Genomic DNA, 18927 nt, shown 5'->3' with positions numbered 1-18927 from the left:
TCACCTGAGAATGGGTGGCAGAGGTGGGACACCACGAGCAGCTGAAACAAATAAAAATAAAATAAAAACCATAGATGCAAGCTCACCTACCAGACCCTGAATAACCCAAATATTGCTGAAATGAGAAACGGGCTCTTTAAACTAACCATTAAAATCTGGGGACTAGGTTTTATTACTGATGTTCAAGAAATGAAGATGAGAAGCAAATTTTAACCTAAGAAAAGCACACCCATTCTACAGCCTGTGCAATGGTGAAAACTTTCATTACTCATCTCACCTCGGTTTGTTTTGCTGGGGTATATTCTCTGAAAGTGTTTATATTCTTCGGGAGCAGGAAAGTCTTCTACTGGATGGAAAGAATACTTTGACTCAAAATCATCTGTGAAAGGAACAGAGTATTATTCATATCACACTTCCTTCTGCACCCACACATCCCTGCAGCCCTTCTGATCTGCCCCCTGGCAGTTTTCTGTGCATTCTGATGCCTGTAAGGGCCCACATGCCCTGCCCAGCAAGCCCAGGGTCGGGAGGACAGCAAGGGCACCCTGTGCCTTGGGCTCCAAGACGCTGTACATTAAGAAACTAGTCTCTGAACTGATTGTTTATATCTTTCTACCAAAAATCAGCCACATAACAAAAAAGGAACCCAGCAGTTAGCATGAGAGCCAAAGAAACACAGTTCTGTGTTTTTAAATCACACAGCCATCTTGGAGACTGTCACCAGGGGAACCAACTGAATTGAATCCACAAATTGGCAGAAACTAACCTCTAACCTAGAACGGGAACAGCTGCCGGCCAGGCTGCCCTTACTTAGCTCTGCAGCCGTCGGGACAGCCCTTTGAGGGCTCCTGCTCCCACTTTGCAGGCCCCTCTGTGAGAAGACTCAAATTTTCTATGGCTATGGCTTGATTGCATTTCAAAGCATGTATCTTCAAAGCAAAAACTTTGGTCCACCTAACAGGAACAGACTGGAACAAGGGTAGAGAAGAGTCAACTTATAAAGAATCTGGAGCATTGGGGCTGAAAGGGACTGTACATATCTTTCCAGAGATCCTCAACAGAGGGTATCATAATACCCTCTGGACAACCTTTGCTTGGGGCTCTATCCCAAACCTGATAAAACAGAATCTCTTAAGTGGGGCCTACAATTTATTTCTAAGTCTGTCAAACTTAATATGACACTATCCTTATGTAGTCAACTGCCTGGTTTCACAGAAAAGGGAAGTGAGGCCCAGAGGAGTGACATGGCTTCTTCAAAGTAACAGCTAGTTAGTGGCTTTGGACTAGTAGATAAATGTGAACACAAAGTCTTGTTTTGTTTAAAGATTTATTTATTTATGCATACAAGAACTGGGGTACAGGCCAGAGGTGTGGGGGGGGGGGTGAGAGGATTCACCAGAGACAGAGCGGGGAGCAGAACAGGCAGACTGACTGAAATACACTGCTGAGGGGAGCAGTGGGCAAGGCAGGAGAGGTCTGCTGTGCCATGTGGGTATCTCCCTGGCTGGGGATCAAACTCATGCTGCGATGGCTGTGGATAGCATCATAGTTGTGCCTTAACCCCTTGCACCACCAGGGAGGCCCTGTTTTGTTTTGTTTTTAAAAGGCCAGAAAGGAGTTTTCTGGAAGCTCCAAGGAAGACACGTAATCCCTGTGTGAATAATCCTGAGGAGAAGAGTCTCTCATCGAAAAACTCACCACAATAATGACCCTTGGAAAGCTGAAGGCTGCTTCAGAATTGGCATGATACCTGCTGATTTGACTTCAATCTCTTTCAAAGCAAACCTGCCTAGAATTCTCATAAAGGTGTGCCAATGGACAGGGCCTAGATGTCTGAGGTACAGTCAAGAGACAAGCTGCTGTGAACAATGGGCACTGAGTAACTATTCCACTCTACAGCAGCCACCTACCAATAGCACAGGGACTGAGACTAAAACAGCTACTCACCCAAGCAGCTACTCACCCAAGAAAGATCGGACAGTGGTGATGGAATCTCTGTGACCATTCCTCAAGGGAGGTGGGGGAGGAGGGGGTGGCCCAGCTGGCGTCCTGGAAGGAGGAGGTGGGGGCTTTCCTCGGCTCAGGGGTTCCGACCCATGCATTCGGTATGGTGGGGGGGGAGGGGGCGCATCCCTGGCACCATTTCGGATCATAGGTGGTGGGGGAGGAGGAGCTGCAATTAAAATCCAAAGCAGTTAGCTTTCTGCAGAGGTGGCCTGGGGAGAGGGATTTGAGAGACATGTGCTAAGAGTGCCCTGGTGCTTTCCTCAAGGACCAGGCTCTATGAGCCACTGGGTGGTCTGTCAAATATCCCATGCACCCTCTCCGCCTAGCTCATCATCATTCTTCCACATACCAAGGTCTGGAATAAATGTATGACCCTTTTTCATTTCCTATGGCAAGTCAGTTAAAAACCTTATTAGTCTCCATGACTTTTTTCCTGCTTTTCCAAGCCTTCCTCCACAATTCTAATTCAGGACTTTCTCATATTTAGCCCATTCTACTGCAAACTGCCTCTCAAATTTTTCCTTGTTTCTAGTCTCTTAGCCCTCCAAATAATAATTTTTTTTTCTTTTTTTTTTGTGGGACCCTCACCAGCGGCTGGGGAATGAACTGGCGCTGCAGATGCTGCGGGCAGCCTCGCAGCCCAGCCCTCAACCGCTGCGCCACCAGGGGAGGCCCAGCCCTCCAAATAATTCTGCATACCACTAACCTACTAATTGCTCCAAAAAAAAATTTTTTTTAAAGATTTATTTATTTATGCATACAAGAACTGGGGTACAGGCCAGAGATGCGGGGGATAAGAGGTCCACCAGAGACAGAGTGGGGAACAGAACAGGCAGACTGACTGAAATACACTATTGAGGGGAGCAGCAGGCGAGTCAGGAGAGTCTGCTGCATCATGTGGGTTTCTCCCTGGCCGGGGATCAAACTCGTGCTGCAGAGGCTGTGGACTGTTTCATAGTGTGGTGCTCAACCCCCTGCGCCAGCAGGGAGGCCCTGCTCCAAAATTTTGCTCAAATTTTCCCCCAAGAGTTTTGCATTTTCTACATCATAAAGTTTTAAATCCAAGCTTCCATCCTGATCAGGTGTTCCCCAATTATCCTTTCTTACACAGTAACCTACCACATCTCTCTTCCTTCTAATAATTGCCAGGCTAGGTTAGGTACTCCTCTTCTGTACTTCCACAGTCACTCGGAATCTCACCAGCGCTCCTCCATACTGCAGTGGATGTACTCATTACCTGTGCCTCCCCCAAGGATACTATATAATCCCTCAAGTCAGAGCAGTGTCCACTCATCTGTGTTTCCAAGCTCAGTCAAAAGCCCAGCACACAGTGAGTACTAATCAACATTTGCTGAATGAACAGTATTCACTCATGCTCTGCTCTCATGACTCCTTCGCATTACTCCTCCCTTCTACAAATCATACCTACCCTTAAGGTTCAATTCAAGCCCCATATTCTCAAGGTGTTCCCAAAGCAATCCATTCTATTCCGACCCCCTCCTCTGATCTTCCACGGCATCAACAGGCTGTGTCACTCCAGCACGCAGCAGTACAGACTAAAGTCCCCACCTCCTCCTTCCAGCACGCAGCAGTACAGACTAGGTTCACCTGCAGAAATTACATATCCCCAGTGATAATCTCACTGCTCAGAAAGTGGGGACAACGCTTTTGGAACTGCCTCTAAATCCAATTTTGCATACAGATCCACAAATATTATTATGATGGTCACAGCTCATTTCTGAGGCCGCCCCAACACCACCACCAACAAAAATATCTATCCCTACATCTGACTCTGTTTTTTGGCCATTTTCAAAAATCAAATCCAGCCTTAAAAGGCAAAAATCTGCCACCAAGTAGAAAGGAATATCAAAAACATGTCTGAAGAAATGGCAACATCACTGGACTAGGTTCTAACATATTCATGCTGTATGACTGCTGTGCTTTGCATTACCTGCACTACCAGTAGCTACTATAGCTTGTATATCCCTTATGTTTCAGGCAATGTCCTTGGGGCTCTATATGCACCTTTAAAATCTTTTGTGAAAATTCTTACAGCCACCCCTGCAGAGTACGTGGCATTATTTCCATTTCGCAAATGAGGGAACTGAGACTCATGTTTTTTATCTAAGATCACAGATCTAATAAAATTAGATCTAGTGTCTGTTTTTTCCACTGCCCCCACAATGCTTTTCAGAATTACCTCCGGTAGTATGTACCTTATCTCCCCAGCCAACTTATTGGGTTGTCGGGAAAGTCATGACACATTTTTTTGTTTTTCATGTTTTCTATGTTTTTCGATGAAAAAATGTCATGACTTTTCTGACGCCCCAATACAAGCTAGTGAGATGGAATGGAAGTGTGTCTTTTCTAGACCGGGTCCAATTAACAGTTTTTACCCAAACAATACATGGAGAGTCTACTTGGCCGAAAAGACAATACTCTTGTAATAACAAAGTATATATTATTATTCCTCCTGAATTACTGTCAGAATTCATAAGTGACCTTAGTTTAATATGTAACAGCAATGGGGTCCAGCACTGTACAGCCAGTGTTAATTTTCACTTCCACTAAGACACCCCCAGAATGTCAACTCTCCCTCATGCTCTTCAAAATCCGTTTAAGTCTGGACAGTGGCAGTATTTGAGAGAAATCGCAACACCTCCCAACAAATCTCTGAGGCTTGTTTTCATTCCAAATCTGCCCAAACCAAAACTATCAGGACATCTTCACAATATTTCCCTAAAACTCAGATTTCTCAGGGCCCTGAGAATTTGCATCTCTCCTAGGGCAGGGCCAGGGAGAGTAAGACAGCCAGGGTTAGGCTCATAAGGACACCAGCTTGATTTGGGGCAGACAGCAGCGATGAGACCCAGCCTGGACTGGCAAAGCAGAGGAGAACCAAGAGTGACCTGCCTGGCTCCTTCCTCAGAAACAGTCATTCTAGCCAGGTTCTGCCAGCTCCAAAATGTGGCTAAGCTCTCTGTGAGATCTGGTTTTAAGACAGTTTCAAGTAAAGGAACTGGAACCCATGGACCCTAAACTTGTTAAAAAAAAAAAAAAAAAACAAGCCTCGGGGCGGGAGACTGCCTTTTACAATCCACCAATTCTTTTAAAAAGAAAACAATTTCCTACCGATACTCCATGTACTCCCTATATATTATATAGTCTATATAAATCTCCCTCCTCTGCCCTCCCCTCATTCACAGTGGATGTCCTTGCTTTCTATTTCACTAAGAAAACAGGAGTATGTCCGAAGACACTTTCTACATGTTCCTGCCACTGTGCGCATATATATATACACATATATATACATGTATTCACTATATAGCTTATATCCCTACAGATAGTATTTTGCTCTACAAAGGAAAAGAATCAGGAAGCAAATGCTATGAACCAATACTGTGAGAATTTTTTGGTCCCTGACCACTCTGGGAAGGCAAAGGACTCAATACTTTTTCAAATGTAAATAATCCCTATAAGAAGCAAAAGCACAGCACCATGTAGTACCGTCATAATGATTTCCAGGTAGTCCACAAGCTACTTGGAAGTCCTTGGCATAAAGCCACTAATACCCGTCAGCATACTGGGGTCTAAAAGCACTTCCACACCTGTTTTACAAGCACCTCTGAAAGTGCTGTTGGTCCCCATCTACAGAGGCAAAACAAACACACACAGAGACTCTGAGTGATATGCCTAATGTCACATAACATATGGAGTCAATACTCAAAAGATCTCTGATTAAAACATCTCAAAATTTTTCCCAGTGTATCACTCAGAATCGCTGCTCTGTTTACTGATAAGGAAAGTCACCTGAGGCCACAGGCATGCCTCAAAGTCGGTGATGGCTTGGAGACAGAAGACCAAGGCTCTTAACTTCATATTTTTCTAAAGAAACCACAAAGAACTGACAAATGGGTAGCAGGGAGTCTGTGGACATTTAAAACTACTAGGCTCAACCCACAGACATCACATTTTTCTCTACTTCTATTCCTGGATGGAGTTAGAAAGATAAGGGCTCTGCTCATATAAAGGGTCTTAAAAGAAAAATCTCTAAGTTACAAAGAACTTCTGAACCAAAACTGTAGAATCAAAGGTTGCCTTACAACTATATCCTCCTGGCTAAGGACAGGGAGATGTGTGGAGAAGAATGTACAAGGCTGCTGTGTGCTGACTTAGCCTGCAGCTCCTGGGAGCAGGAATCTCCACCACCTAACCAGGCAACAGCACAGGCTAATGGGCTGTTAATACACGCATCTTCATGACATAGCCTTTTAATCAATTATCTATACCTGCAGGAACTGATTTACAAGAGAAGCTCAAATGCCATTTTTGCAGGGTGTGGCTCAAGTCAAATGATGCAAGGATACTGGAGCCGAACTCCTGCATCTAAAGAAAGCCCAGAGAGTTGCTATGGTCTCCCCCACACTCTAATTTCAGTCACGCTATTTTGCAAAAAGATTATAAAACCTAGCCTACCATTTCTAGAGTTCCTCCATTCTCCCATGACCCAGCTCAGGACCACTGTCCTTCTGAAGTTGTTATAATCACTCCTTATCACACACCCTCAACTCCCTTCCCTGCTCTCCTGTAGAGTCACAAGTGCCTGAAAAATGTTAATTCAGTTAAGCACAACCCTGTGCCCCATGTAGTGCCAGCACAAGCACAGCTGAGCACCCACCAAGCTAAACAGTCTGACTCAAAATGAAAAGCCCCAAATCTTGAATGGGTCTTTCGGTTTGGGACTCATCCTAGCAAGCTCCCCTGCTCCACTCTCTCTGCCATGCTTTCTGATGACCATCTCATGCCCTTTTCTCTCTCAGATCTCCCTGTCCTTCCCTCCCCACTTACAGTAGGTCCCTTGCTCCTGTTTCACTTAAAAAACACAAACAAATCAGCAGAAACTCTCCACATGCTCCTACCACTGCACCCAACTACCCACTTGTCTCCATGGCTACCGCTCTGCCTGCCTCTGTTATATGGAAGAACTATCTGGGTTCTCATCCTAGGCCCACACCTTGCCTATAAATCAGATTCCATTCCTTGTCACTTCCCCTAGGACATTGGTCAGGCAATTTCCCCTGAGTATCATTGCATCTGTGTGCAGTATCAGCCCAGCAGCACACAGGGAGACAGTGAAATAGTTTCTATCATGGCAGGAAATAACCCAACCCTCAATTCAATCCCATATCCTCCTCCAGCAAACAATCCATTTATCTGCTCTCCACACCCCATTACAGCAAACTCCTTCAGAGATTTCTATATTGCTCGCTCCAACTCCTCCGCCAGTTTCTCTGTTCTTGAATCCATCCCTATTAAACGTCTACCTTCAGCCTCCACCACCCATTAAACTATTTAAAAGGATTCTATGTGGTTTGAGGGTCTCCCAAAAAGACTCCCACACTGCTAAGATCAATGTCAGTCTCTGTAGCACTGGACATGGGGATCACTTATTCCGTCCTAAGTTTTTCCAACCCTCTCTTGTTTTCCCTCCTTCCTTCCTCACTTGGGGCTCTTCCTCAGTTTCCTCTGCTTGGTTCTCTCTTTTTTTTTTTCAAAGATTTATTCATTTATACAAGAACCGGGGTACAGGCCGGATGCGCAGGAGGGTGAGAGGATTCACCAGAGCGGGAAACAGAACAGGCAGACTGATGAAATACACTGCTGAGGGGAGCAGCAGGCATGGCAGAGAGGTCTGGCACGCCATGTGGGACCCTCTCCAGCAGGCCGGGATTGAACCGGTGCTGCAGAGGCTGCGGACAGCTTCACAGTGCAGCGCTCAACCACCTGCGCCACCAGAAGAGGCTCACTCTGCTTGGTTCTCTTAATCTCTGACCTCCAATGTGGGAATGCCACGGGTCTCAGACTTCAGACCTCTGCTCTATCTATGCTCACACCCTAGGCAATCTCACCTGGCATGTGGTTTTCATGTCATTCAAATTTGTCTCTTGAGCCTCGATCTCTCCTGTGAACTGCAGACTGACAGCCAATCACTGTTCACTCTTTCCTCCCTGATGTCTAACACACACTGCAAACTCAATTTGTCCAAAACTGAACACCTGTCTTCCCCCATACCTGCTGTAGTCCTGCCCATCTGCCCAGGTTATTGCAACAGCCTCCTGAGTGGTCTCCTTTGGCCACTCTTGTCCTGTAGGCTGTGTTTGACATAGGAGTGGTGAACTTTGTAAATCAACACTACTCTGTTTAAACTCCTCCACTGGCTCTCCACCTCACACGATGTTTCCCCAATGAAACGAAGCTTCTTGACCTTCAGGTCCTGCCATTCTTTCCCTTACTCATTCACACATGGTGTCCTCACTGCCCCCAATGCCTGAAGTAGCCGTTCTCCCAAACAGCTGCCTAGCTTGCTCTGTCACTTTATCATAAGGCCTCCCCGACCCCACGCACACCCCCACCACTGCAGTGGAATAGCACTACCCCCCCCCACACCCCAGAACATCCAATTCCCCTTCTCTGCTGTGTATTTTCTTAAAGAATCTACATGCTATCTATTTGGTTTTTTTACTGATTTCTTCGACTCTCCAGGAGAACAGGAATTTTTTGGTTTTCTCTATTTATTGCTGTTTCCCTAACAGCAGAGTCTGACACATAAAAAGGCACTTACTTAATAAACCTACTGAGTTCAGTGAATGCTTCAATCACCAAAAGGGAGCTCTGGAGAAAGAGTAGAGAGATAAACTCATCCCTTACTCCCAGAAGAAAAAAGGTACTTGCAGGCACTTACCTGCTCCCCGACTGGGAGGGTCTCGGGCTGGGGGAGGCGGCCGGTTACTCTGTAAAGAGGGGGTGGCTGAAGTGGGTGGAGGAGGTGCTAGGCCTCTGACAGGCCCTGGGGTCTTCCTATGCAAAGAGTTGTGTCTCTGTGGCAGCTCAGGGGCTGACTCATTAGTGGGACTGGAGGGTCCATTGGGGACCCCCGGAGGCTGGCGGTAAGGCGGAGGAGGAGGAGCCAGAGACTGGCCACTTGGTCCCGTTCTGATATTCACAGGAGAAGGAGGTGGCTTGACTGGGGGTGGAGCGGGAGGTCCCTCTCGACCAGGGTGAAGCCTCTGTCCAGGTGTGGGCGGCAAGGGTTTCTCTCTGTTGTAGGCTGGGGCTTTGTTGCTGTGCATAGGCAGAGGTGCAGGGGGGGGGTTGGCACGGCGCCCCGGGGGTGGTGGAGGAGGGGCAGAGGAGCTGTGCTTCATGCCCGTACTGCTGGTGGTGTTAGGCCGAGAGAGGTCCGGTAATGAGGGTCTCTGCATCCGGGGCAGTTCTGGGAGCGAGGCCCGGCTGCTGTCTGCATCATCTTGAGGACGCCCGCCGGCTGTCGACACTGGAGGCCTTGGGGCAGCAGCTCGAGCACTGGGAACTTGGAGGGCTTGCTTACCAGTGAGGTTCTCTACAAGACATCACAAGGCACTGAGCCAACAGAGCTAGCTGAGTGCCCCGCCAGCCTCCCAGGTACAACCTACATGCAGCAGGGGACATAGCTCACAGGCTGGGGGCAGGCTCGGGGCACGCTGACAAATACTGCTAATCTAACTTCTTTAATCCCTCAGCTTTTGCTTTATTCTACTTTATAACTCTTCCCTGGCTCCCACTTCATCCTCCCATTTCTACCCCACACCCCAATCCCAGATGGCTCCTTTGGGTCCAGCCAGCAGCTAACTTTTGAGAAACCTCCTATGAGAGCACCATCAGGTACCTGATCCATCCTTGGTGACCACAGGCCGGAGCTTCGGCACCCCTCCTTGGAAAAGACCTCCCTTTGGTTGCAGGGCCGCTGCTCCAGAGCCGTAACCACCACTGCTTCCTTTGGGCTCTGGAAAGCACGCCATTAAAGTTTTCACTTCATATGCTCTGAGCTGGTGACTGAGTCAATCTGAGAAGAAACCTTTCCTTGATCTGGGCTTTAATTTGTAAACAAACAAACAAACAAACAAAAAACTTGTTCTTGCCTCTCCCAAAAAAAGGAAAAAAAAAGCTAGGTCTCTCTGTTCCATAGCTTGTTACGGGGATGAAACCATTATGAAAGAGAAAGAACAAAAAGAAGGTGCCAATCTTCCCTCATTTAGGGCAGAGGGACAACCAGGATAAAGAAATGTTCAGCAGAGTTCTCTGGGCAGCAAGCCCCAGAGGATAAGGGGGCCAGTGACTCAGAAACCCAGATATTCCCAAGCTCTCCAGAGCTTGATGAATGGACATCTGAAGCAATTATAAACTCATCCTTCACCATAGCTCAGCAGTTTGTAGGGCTCAGCAGTTTGTAGGGCTATGGTGCATTCCTCAGAGAACAGCTAAGGATGCCCCCTACCTAGTACTAGTTAAAGGGAGAGAAGGGAGTCCCAACCTTGAGTATGCTTCCCAAAGATCAAAAAGAAACTTCTTCTTCTTCTTTTTTTTCAAAAAGAAACTTCTAAGGTGTTTAAATGAACAGAGGGGAAGATAGTAAAAAAACATGCAAAGAAAATTCTCCCAAAGGACAAAGCTCCCCTCATCAAGGGGCACAATAAAAATGACAAGCTAGCCAAGTCTCCAAGTCAGTCCTGGGATCACGCTGTCCCCTAGGAAGGGAAGCTCAGACTCACTCTCAAGGATCGGAGCACTCCGGTCGTTAACGTTGGTCACCTTCTTCAGCTTGGTGCCTCTGCAGATGTCCTGTAGGAGGGCACCTCGGCCCCGCTGTTCATCTCTACTCAGCTTGGGCGGTTCTGTGTTTGCCTGGAGGAAGAGAGAAATATAAATTCATCCTGAATAGTTCCTTTCATGACCAACTTGGGATAAACATCTTAAGCCAACCTTTACTCCATGAGCTGCCTTAACTTACTCGGGTGTGTGCGCCAAATGGTAGTAATGGTGTGCATGCTCATCTCCTAGTCCTTTCTCTTCTGTTGTGGCTTCTATGAAGGGTGTAGATCTCCCTTCTACTCAGAAGCTTCTGCTAGGAGGCCTGCACGAATACCTACAGAGCACCTCTACAAGCCAGGGTTGTATGTTAGATACTTGGCATGTTGTCATCATCCAGGCAGACGTTTACTGAGTTCCTACAATGCCGCAGGCACTGTGCTAAGGATAAGCACATTACTTACATTATCTCATTTAAATCTTGAACTATTCCTATGAGATAGGTATTATTATCATTACCTATTTGGAAAGTGTGGGGCAGAAGTTGACTAGTGTTCTACTGGGTGCCAAGCACCCAATAAATGGGTAAGCAAGATATACAAACCCAGAGTGTGATGCTAAAATTCATATTTCATCTCAATTAATATATTATCCTATTGCTTCCCTACTACTTCAATCTAACTTCTAAACAATGTTATAAAAGAGACTCCAGGGCCTCCCTGGTTATGTCTCAGCACTATGAAGCTATCTGCAGCCTCTGCAGCATGAGTTCGATCCCCAGCCAGCCAGAAGCTAACCCAGAGCAGGCGGATCTACTGAAATACACTGCTGAGGGGAGCAGTGGGAGAGACAGAAGAGGTCTGCTGCACCATGTGGGTTAGTTCCCTGGCCAGGGATCAAACTCAGGCCATGGCAATGATAGCACTAAGATTTAATCCATACGCCACCAGGGAGGCCCCTGTATTAAATACTTTACAATCTAGTCAAGAATTCTAGAAATTAACTTTAGGAAAATAATTATGAAAAGTGCACAAAGATATTAACAATAACAAATGCCAGTTTATAATAGCATATAACTGAACAATCTAAAAATTCTACTCAAAGTAACAATGATGGTATAAACCATACAGTGGGATGCCAGCTGAGTTTTAAAGAAGTGAACATCTTTTTTTTTTATAGAGGCATGTTTTATTTAATTTATTTGTTTGTTTGTTTGTTTTTGTTCATACATGCACTGGGTACAGTCAGAAGCGCAGGAGGGTGAGAGAATTCACCAGAGCCAGAGCGGGGAGCAGATCAGGCAGAAGGACTGAAGTACACTGCTGAGGGGAGCAGCGGGCGGCAGGAGAGGTCTGCGCGCCATGTGGGACCCTCCTCTGGTGGCCGGGGAGCAGCCGGGGATCGAACCGGCACCGCGAGCAGCTTCGCAACCCAGCGCTCAACCTATGCGCCACCGGGGAGGCCCAAGAAGTGAACATCTTTTTAAGGCAGTAAATGTTTGATAGCATCAAGCAAAAAAAATTATAAAACAATATATACAGAATAAGTCCAGTTTTCTCCTTTATAGAATGGGGTAAAAATAGAACCTATCTCATAAGGTAGTTCTGAGAATTAAATAACCCTTTTCAAAAACTTAGCAAGTGACTGGTGTATAGTAACAGCTTAGTAAACCGTAGCTGGATTATATCTGGAAGAACAAAGGTGCACACATATAGGAAATTTCTGGAAAGAAAAACACTGATACTAGCAAAAACTAATTTCAGGTAATAATTCCTTGTTATCTGTATTTTTCTAGTTTTCCCACAATAAACAGATACAATGTTAGCAGAGGTTATTAAAGGTAGTTTAACATTTTCTATATCTATTGTTAATTTTTTCCACTTTTTTTTTTAAAGATTTATTTATTTATGCATGGAAGAGCAGGGGTACAGGCCAGAGTCACTGGGGTGAGAGGATTCACCAGAGACAGAGTGGGGAACAGAACAGGCAGACTGACCAAAGCACATTGCTGAGGGGAGCAGCGGGCAAGTCAGGAGAGGTCTGCTGCACCTTTTCCCACATTTTTCCAATAGTAAAAAAGATTTTTTAGTGATATCACTTGACCATTTAATGACAAGTCACACATGATGTACTGATGTATTAATAAGATGCATTAATGATATACTAATGACTACAATGTATTAACAACTAAGAAAAGCAGATTAGAAATCCATCTCTTTTGAAAAAAAAAAAAAAAAAAAAAGGCAATAGAGGGGCCTCCTGGTGGAGCAAGGGGTTAAGACACAACCTATAAAGCTAGTCGCAGCCACTGCAGCACAAGTTTGATCCCCCGCTGGCCAGCGAGATATCCACATGGCGGGACAGATCTCTCCCATCTCGCCTGCTGCTCCCCTCAGCAGCATATTTCAGTCAGTCTGCCTGTTCTGTTCCCCACTCTGTCTCTGGTGAATCCTCTCACCCTCCCACATATCTGACCTGTATCCCAGTTCTTGTATGCATGAATAAATAAATCTTTAAAAAAAAAAAAAAAGAGTGACCTTTCCAGGGCCTCCCCGGTGGCACAGCGGGTTGAGCACAGCGCTGTGAGGCTGCACACAGCCTCTGCAGCCTGGTTCGATTCCCAGCCAGCCAGGGAGATTCCCACATGGTGGGGTAGACCTCTCCTGCCTCATCCGCTGCTCCCCTCAGCAGTGTACTTCGGTCCTTCTACGTGTTCTGCTCCCTGCTCTGTCTCTGGTGAATTCTCTCACCTCCCACACCTCTGGCCTGTACCTCAGTGCTTGTATAAATAAAATCTTTAAAAAAAAAAAAAAAGAGTGACCTTTCTAATACAAACCCAATCAGGTTATTCCAGCTGCTAAAATATTTCAATATCTCCCTGTCATTGCCAGGAGAAAAATCCAAACTCTCAAGTCTATATCCCCAGTCTATATTCTCATTTCTGCCATACCTGCTTCAAACAATAATCTAAACCCTAATGTGCTTTCTCACAAATAAGCAATAACATTTCTTCCTCAATTTCAAGTATCTTTCCTATTCCTCTTCTCCTTCTGTCTAAACTTGATTTGTCCATTAAGACTCATCTCAGGAGCCCCCCTAGTAGTGCAGGGGTCAAAGTCTCAATGCTATCAAGCTATTGGCAGCTACTATGGCATGAGTTAGATCCCTGGCCAGGGAGCTAAACCACATGGTGCAGCAGACATCTCCTGTCTCACCCGCTGCTCCCCTCAGCAGTGGATCTGCCTGTTGTGCTCCTCATTTGTCTCTTGTGAATCCTCTAACCCCCCCAGCCCCCACACCTCTAGCCTACACCCCAGCTCTTGCATGTATAAATAAATAAAATAAGTCTTAAAAATAAATAAATAAAGTCTTAAAAAATAAAATAAGTGGGCCTCCCCGGTGGCGCAGCAGTTGAGCGCTGGGTTGCGAAGCTGCCCGCAGCCTCTGCGGTGCTGATTCGATCCCCGGATGCTTCCCGGCCACCAGAGGAGGGTCCCACATGGCGCGCAGACCTCTCCAGCCGCCCGCTGCTTCCCTCAGCAGTGTACTTCCGTCCTTCTGCCTGCTCTGCTCCCCGCTCTGGCTGTGGTGAATTCTCTCACCCTCCTGCACTTCTGACTGTACCCAGTGCATGTATAAACAAACAAACAAACAATAATAAATAATACATGCCTCTTAAAAAAAAATAATAAAATAAAATAAGTCTTAAAAAAAAAAAAAGAGTGAACGACTAAGACAGAATGATGCAGGGCAACAATCCAAGTTACAGAGATCCAAGCATGCACTTTGGGTTGCTAAGCCACACTATAACCAGAGAATTCTGCTTTCCCCTAGTTCACATAACATTTCATCTAAAGAGGGCTCACATCTATCCTTAAACAAAATGTCTGAAAACCCTAAGTTCTGAGGGGAAAAAACCCAAAACAGAAGCTGGCAGACCTAAGTGCCAGTCCTGAAATAAGTCAGCGAGGCAACTTGTCTTCTTTAGAGCAAAATTTCCTCTTTAAAACACACACACACAACACACACGTACAGTCATTCTCTAGTTACTTTTACAAAAACAGAGACAAAGTACCTTCTTTCTCCTGTGACACCAGATATTATGCAACCCACATACAGTCAAAGTGGCTCCCTCTTGTGTTCAGAAGCCACACTGCTTTCTTTCTCTATTATCAAACCTTTAAGTCTTCTTACTAATATATTCCATAAACGCCTTTCTTTCTGACAGGATATGAGACTTGAAGGACTTAAAAATAACTGATTTGGAGTAAAGAAGATAAAATGGTAGTAAAACACAACGAACAGAAATCACTTTTCTAAAGGATGCCAGAGAAATAACATTGATCTCCATAGAACAGATAGTTCTGGGAGAATCGTGAGTTCCTTCTCTGATGTTACCTATCCAAATCTCCAATTAGACTGAACCAGGAAAAGATCGCCTCAGAGTTAGAACTAGGACAGACTTTACTTGCTCATTTTTTTTTTTTAAAGATTTATTTATTTATGCATACAAGAACTGGGGAAAAGGCCAGAGGTGTGGGGGGTGAGAGGATTCACCAGAGACCGAGTGGGGAACAGAACAGGGAGATTGACTGAAATACACTGCTGAGGAGAGCAGCAGGCGAGCCAGGAGAGGTCTGCTGTGTCATGTGGGTTAGCACCCTGGCTAGGTCTCGAACTCGTGCTGCAGTGGCTGTGGATAGCTTCACAGTGCTGCTACTTAACCCCTTGTGCCACCAGAGAAGTCCTACTTGTTCACTGTTTACCTTCCCATACCACGTGTCTTTATGCTCTGTCCTATCCCAGGGAGCTGGAGGTATCCATTAATACTATCACCATGGGATATTAAAAACAGAATTAAAGAGCAGGCTCAGAACAAGAATGCTAGGGGTAGGGAAATCTAGAATTTTAAACCAAAGGGGTGGAAACAAATATGTGAGGTCCCTTAGAACTCAAAGATTCTAAGACAGCCTGGTGAAAAGACTGCCTACCTGGTTAAAAGTGGGAGGTGGAGGCGGACCAGGAGGGGGTGGAGGTGGAATTGGCATCCTTTCCTGGCTTGCAGTTGGCACTGCTCTCTCTCCGTTTTAGTTTGCAGCTTTAGGTCACTCATATACCTGCAAATAAGAGAACTTCATGAGAACAATTCTGCCATCATTCACTGTGTATGCAAGAGAACTAGAGAAACTGGCATGGTACCAGAGAGAAACTACCATCTCTAGGTTCCACTCTGATACAGTTGAGGCTGACCTGTTTCTGTAAAGGGACAAATAGTAAGTATCTTTGAGGCTTTGAGACTACATGTGATATCTGTGGCATATTACTATTTGTTTTGACAGACTTCTTAAAAATAAATTTTGTTGAAGATCAATTTTACATTCACAGCAAAAAGCAGAAAATAAGAGTTCCCATACAGCCACTGTCCCCACACATATGCACACCCTCCCTCACTGTTTACATCCTGTTGTAAGCGATGAACCTACACTTAACACCTTGTTATCACCAGAAGTCCGGAGTTTACATGAGGGTTCACTCTTGGTGCCCTAGATTCTATGGGTTTGAACAGATGTATTTAAAGTACCATATAGAATACTTTTGATTCATCTCTTTCTCTTGGGTGACCCTTGGTAACCACTAATCTTTTCAATGTTACTAAAGTTTTGTCTTTCTCAGAATAACTTACAGTAGGAATCATACAATATGCACCCCTTTCAGACTGGCATCTTTTGCTCAGAAACATACACTTAAGTTTCCACCATGTCATTTTGGGTTCTTTTCGAAATTTTTAGTGCTGAATAATAGTCCGTGTCTGGATGTACCACAGTCTATTTATCTAGTCACCTACTAAGGAACTACTTGGTTTCTTCCAAATTTTAGCAATTATGAATAATGCGATTATAAGCATTTTCATCCAGGTTTTTGTATGGACATAAGTTTCTTTCTTTTTTTTTTTAACGATTTTTTTTTTTAAGATTTATTTATTTATTTATACAAGCACTGGGTACAGTCAGAAGCGCGGGAGGGTGAGAGAATTCACCAGAGCCAGCGCAGGGAGCAGAGCAGGCAGAAGGACCGAAGTACACTGCTGAGGGGAGCAGCGGGTGGCAGGAGAGGTCTGCGCACCATGTGGGACCCTCCTTAGGTGGCCGGGGAGCAGCTGGGGATCGAACCGGCACTGCAGAGGCTGTGGGCAGCTTCGCAACCCAGCGCTCAACTGCTGCACCACCAGGGAGGCCCTGGTCATAAGTTTCAACTCACTTGAATACTAAGGAGCATCTGCTGGATCATATGGTAAGAGTATGTTTTGTAATGACTGCCAAAATGTCTTCCATTTTTCATTTTTTTGTTTTGCATTCCCACCAGCTATGAATAAGAGTTCCTATTGCTCCATATCCTTGCCAACACTTGGTGCTGTCAGTGTTTTATATTTTGGCCATTCTAATAGGTGTGTTGTGGTATCTTGTTTTATTTTTCAATTCCCTAGTGACATAAGATTTTGAACATCTTTTCACATGCTTACTTGCCATTTGTGTGTCTTCATGGGTGAGATGTCTCCTGAAATCTCTGCTCAGTGTTTAATCAGGTTGTTTGTTTTCTTACTATTGAGCTTCAAGAGTTTTTTGTGTGTTTTGGATGAAAGTCCTTTATCAGATGTATTTTTAGCAAATATTTTTTCCTAGTCTATAGCTTGTCTTCTCATTCTCTTGATTTGTACAATATTTTAAAAATGTAAAAACCAGCCTTAGTTCATGGGCCGTACAAAATGGACTGTAGATTAACTCTGACTAATGAGTCACAGTTTCTGACCCCTGGTGTAGTTATAACTCTGCACTCTAAACAGAACATAAATGTGAGAATTTAGCTTCTTATCAGGTCACAAAACAACACTCAAAAACTATATAGCTGGGGCCTCCCTGGTGGCGCAGCGGTTGAGCGCTGGGTTGCGAAGCTGCCCGCAGCCTCTGCAGCGCCGGTTCGATCCCCAGCTGCTCCCCAGCCACCAGAGGAGGGTCCCACATGGTGCACGGACCTCTCCAGCCGCCCGCTGCTCCCCTCAGCAGTGTACTTCGGTTCTTCTGCCTGCTCTGCTCCCAGCTCTGGCTCTGGTGAATTCTCTCACCCTCCCACGCTTCTGACTGTACCCAGTGCATGTATAAACAAAACAAACAAACAAACAAATAAATAAAACATGCCTCTATAAAAAAAAAAAAGCTATCTCAAGGAAATACCACTCTTTTTTTTTTTTAAAGATTTATTTTTATTTATTCATGCATACAAGAACTGGGGTATAGGCCAGAGGTGCAGGGGTGGGAGGAGAGGGAATTGAGAAGATTCATCAGAGACAGTGTGGGGAGCAGAACAGGCGGATCTACCAAAATACACTGCTGAGGGGAGCAGGGGGCGAGACAGGAGAGGTCTACTGCGCCACGTGGGTCAGCTCCCTGGCCAGGGACTGAACTCATGCCACAGTGGCTGGCAATAGCTTGATACTGCTGAGACTATAACCCTGAGCCACCAGGGGGGACCTGGAAATTCCATTCTTGTTCCCCCAAAAATCAAAGCCAAAATAACACGATAATTGTGAGTTCAACTTACAGACAATAAGAAAGAGTCAAGACAGGGTAATCAACCCAACCAATCAATACATGGAAGAACTGCTTACAAGAAAGGTGATTAATGAGATTAGGACACAGGAAAACGCACAGGTAGCCTCTAGTACAGACAGGAGAGCAGGCACAACAAACCAAGCCTGAAAGATCAAGCCAGTGTGACAACCCACGGAGGAAGTATGCTTCTGAATTCCTTACAAGGATGATGAAAAATCTCTGCGTGGATAAAGGAGAAACCACTTTTCGGAACACCTGGGAATGATGTAAGGAACAGGCAAATATTCCAAAGGTTCTAGCAAACCAAGAACCTTAAGAATTTAAGCAGAAATATGACTGTGAAGGTGCTCAATAATCTAAACTTCTTTCAGTCTAATGCTACTGCAGCCTGGCTGGCTACCTAGCAGTGCTTTCTGTTCTAACCACAAAGAATTGGACAGTACTTTGGCTAGGTAGTTCCTTAGGGAATGGTATCTGAATTCACTTCAAGAAATGAACAGCTGGCTCCCCTCCAAGGGAAATACCTTCTTGTTTCTGTTTTTAAGTTAGACCTTATCTATCTTTGCCTGGGAGCTAAGACATTAGGCTTTACAAACTGATCAAAATATTATCAAATTATAAGGATCAAAATCCTCATAAGCAGAACATCTTTCACCAGGGGGACAAATTTTAAATAACAGAAACATAA

General features: G+C 45.2%; 1 protein-coding gene across 1 annotated transcript; it reads right to left on the bottom strand.

Moving 5' to 3' along the window:
* Positions 1-15680, bottom strand: WIPF2 (WAS/WASL interacting protein family member 2; the record flags this gene model as incomplete). The annotated part of the gene is made up of 7 exons (XM_084237055.1): positions 1-41; positions 278-379; positions 1964-2173; positions 8750-9406; positions 9713-9829; positions 10596-10728; positions 15624-15680. 7 exons carry the CDS (start codon positions 15678-15680, stop codon positions 1-3), a joined length of 1317 nt encoding a protein of 438 aa, XP_084093181.1.
* Between the last annotated feature and the right edge of the window lie 3247 nt (positions 15681-18927).

Source organism: Talpa europaea (genome assembly GCF_964194135.1).
Source record: "Talpa europaea genome assembly, chromosome: 7".
Taxonomy (NCBI): Eukaryota; Metazoa; Chordata; class Mammalia; order Eulipotyphla; family Talpidae; genus Talpa; species Talpa europaea.
This window is presented reverse-complemented; position numbering and strand designations above follow the sequence as displayed.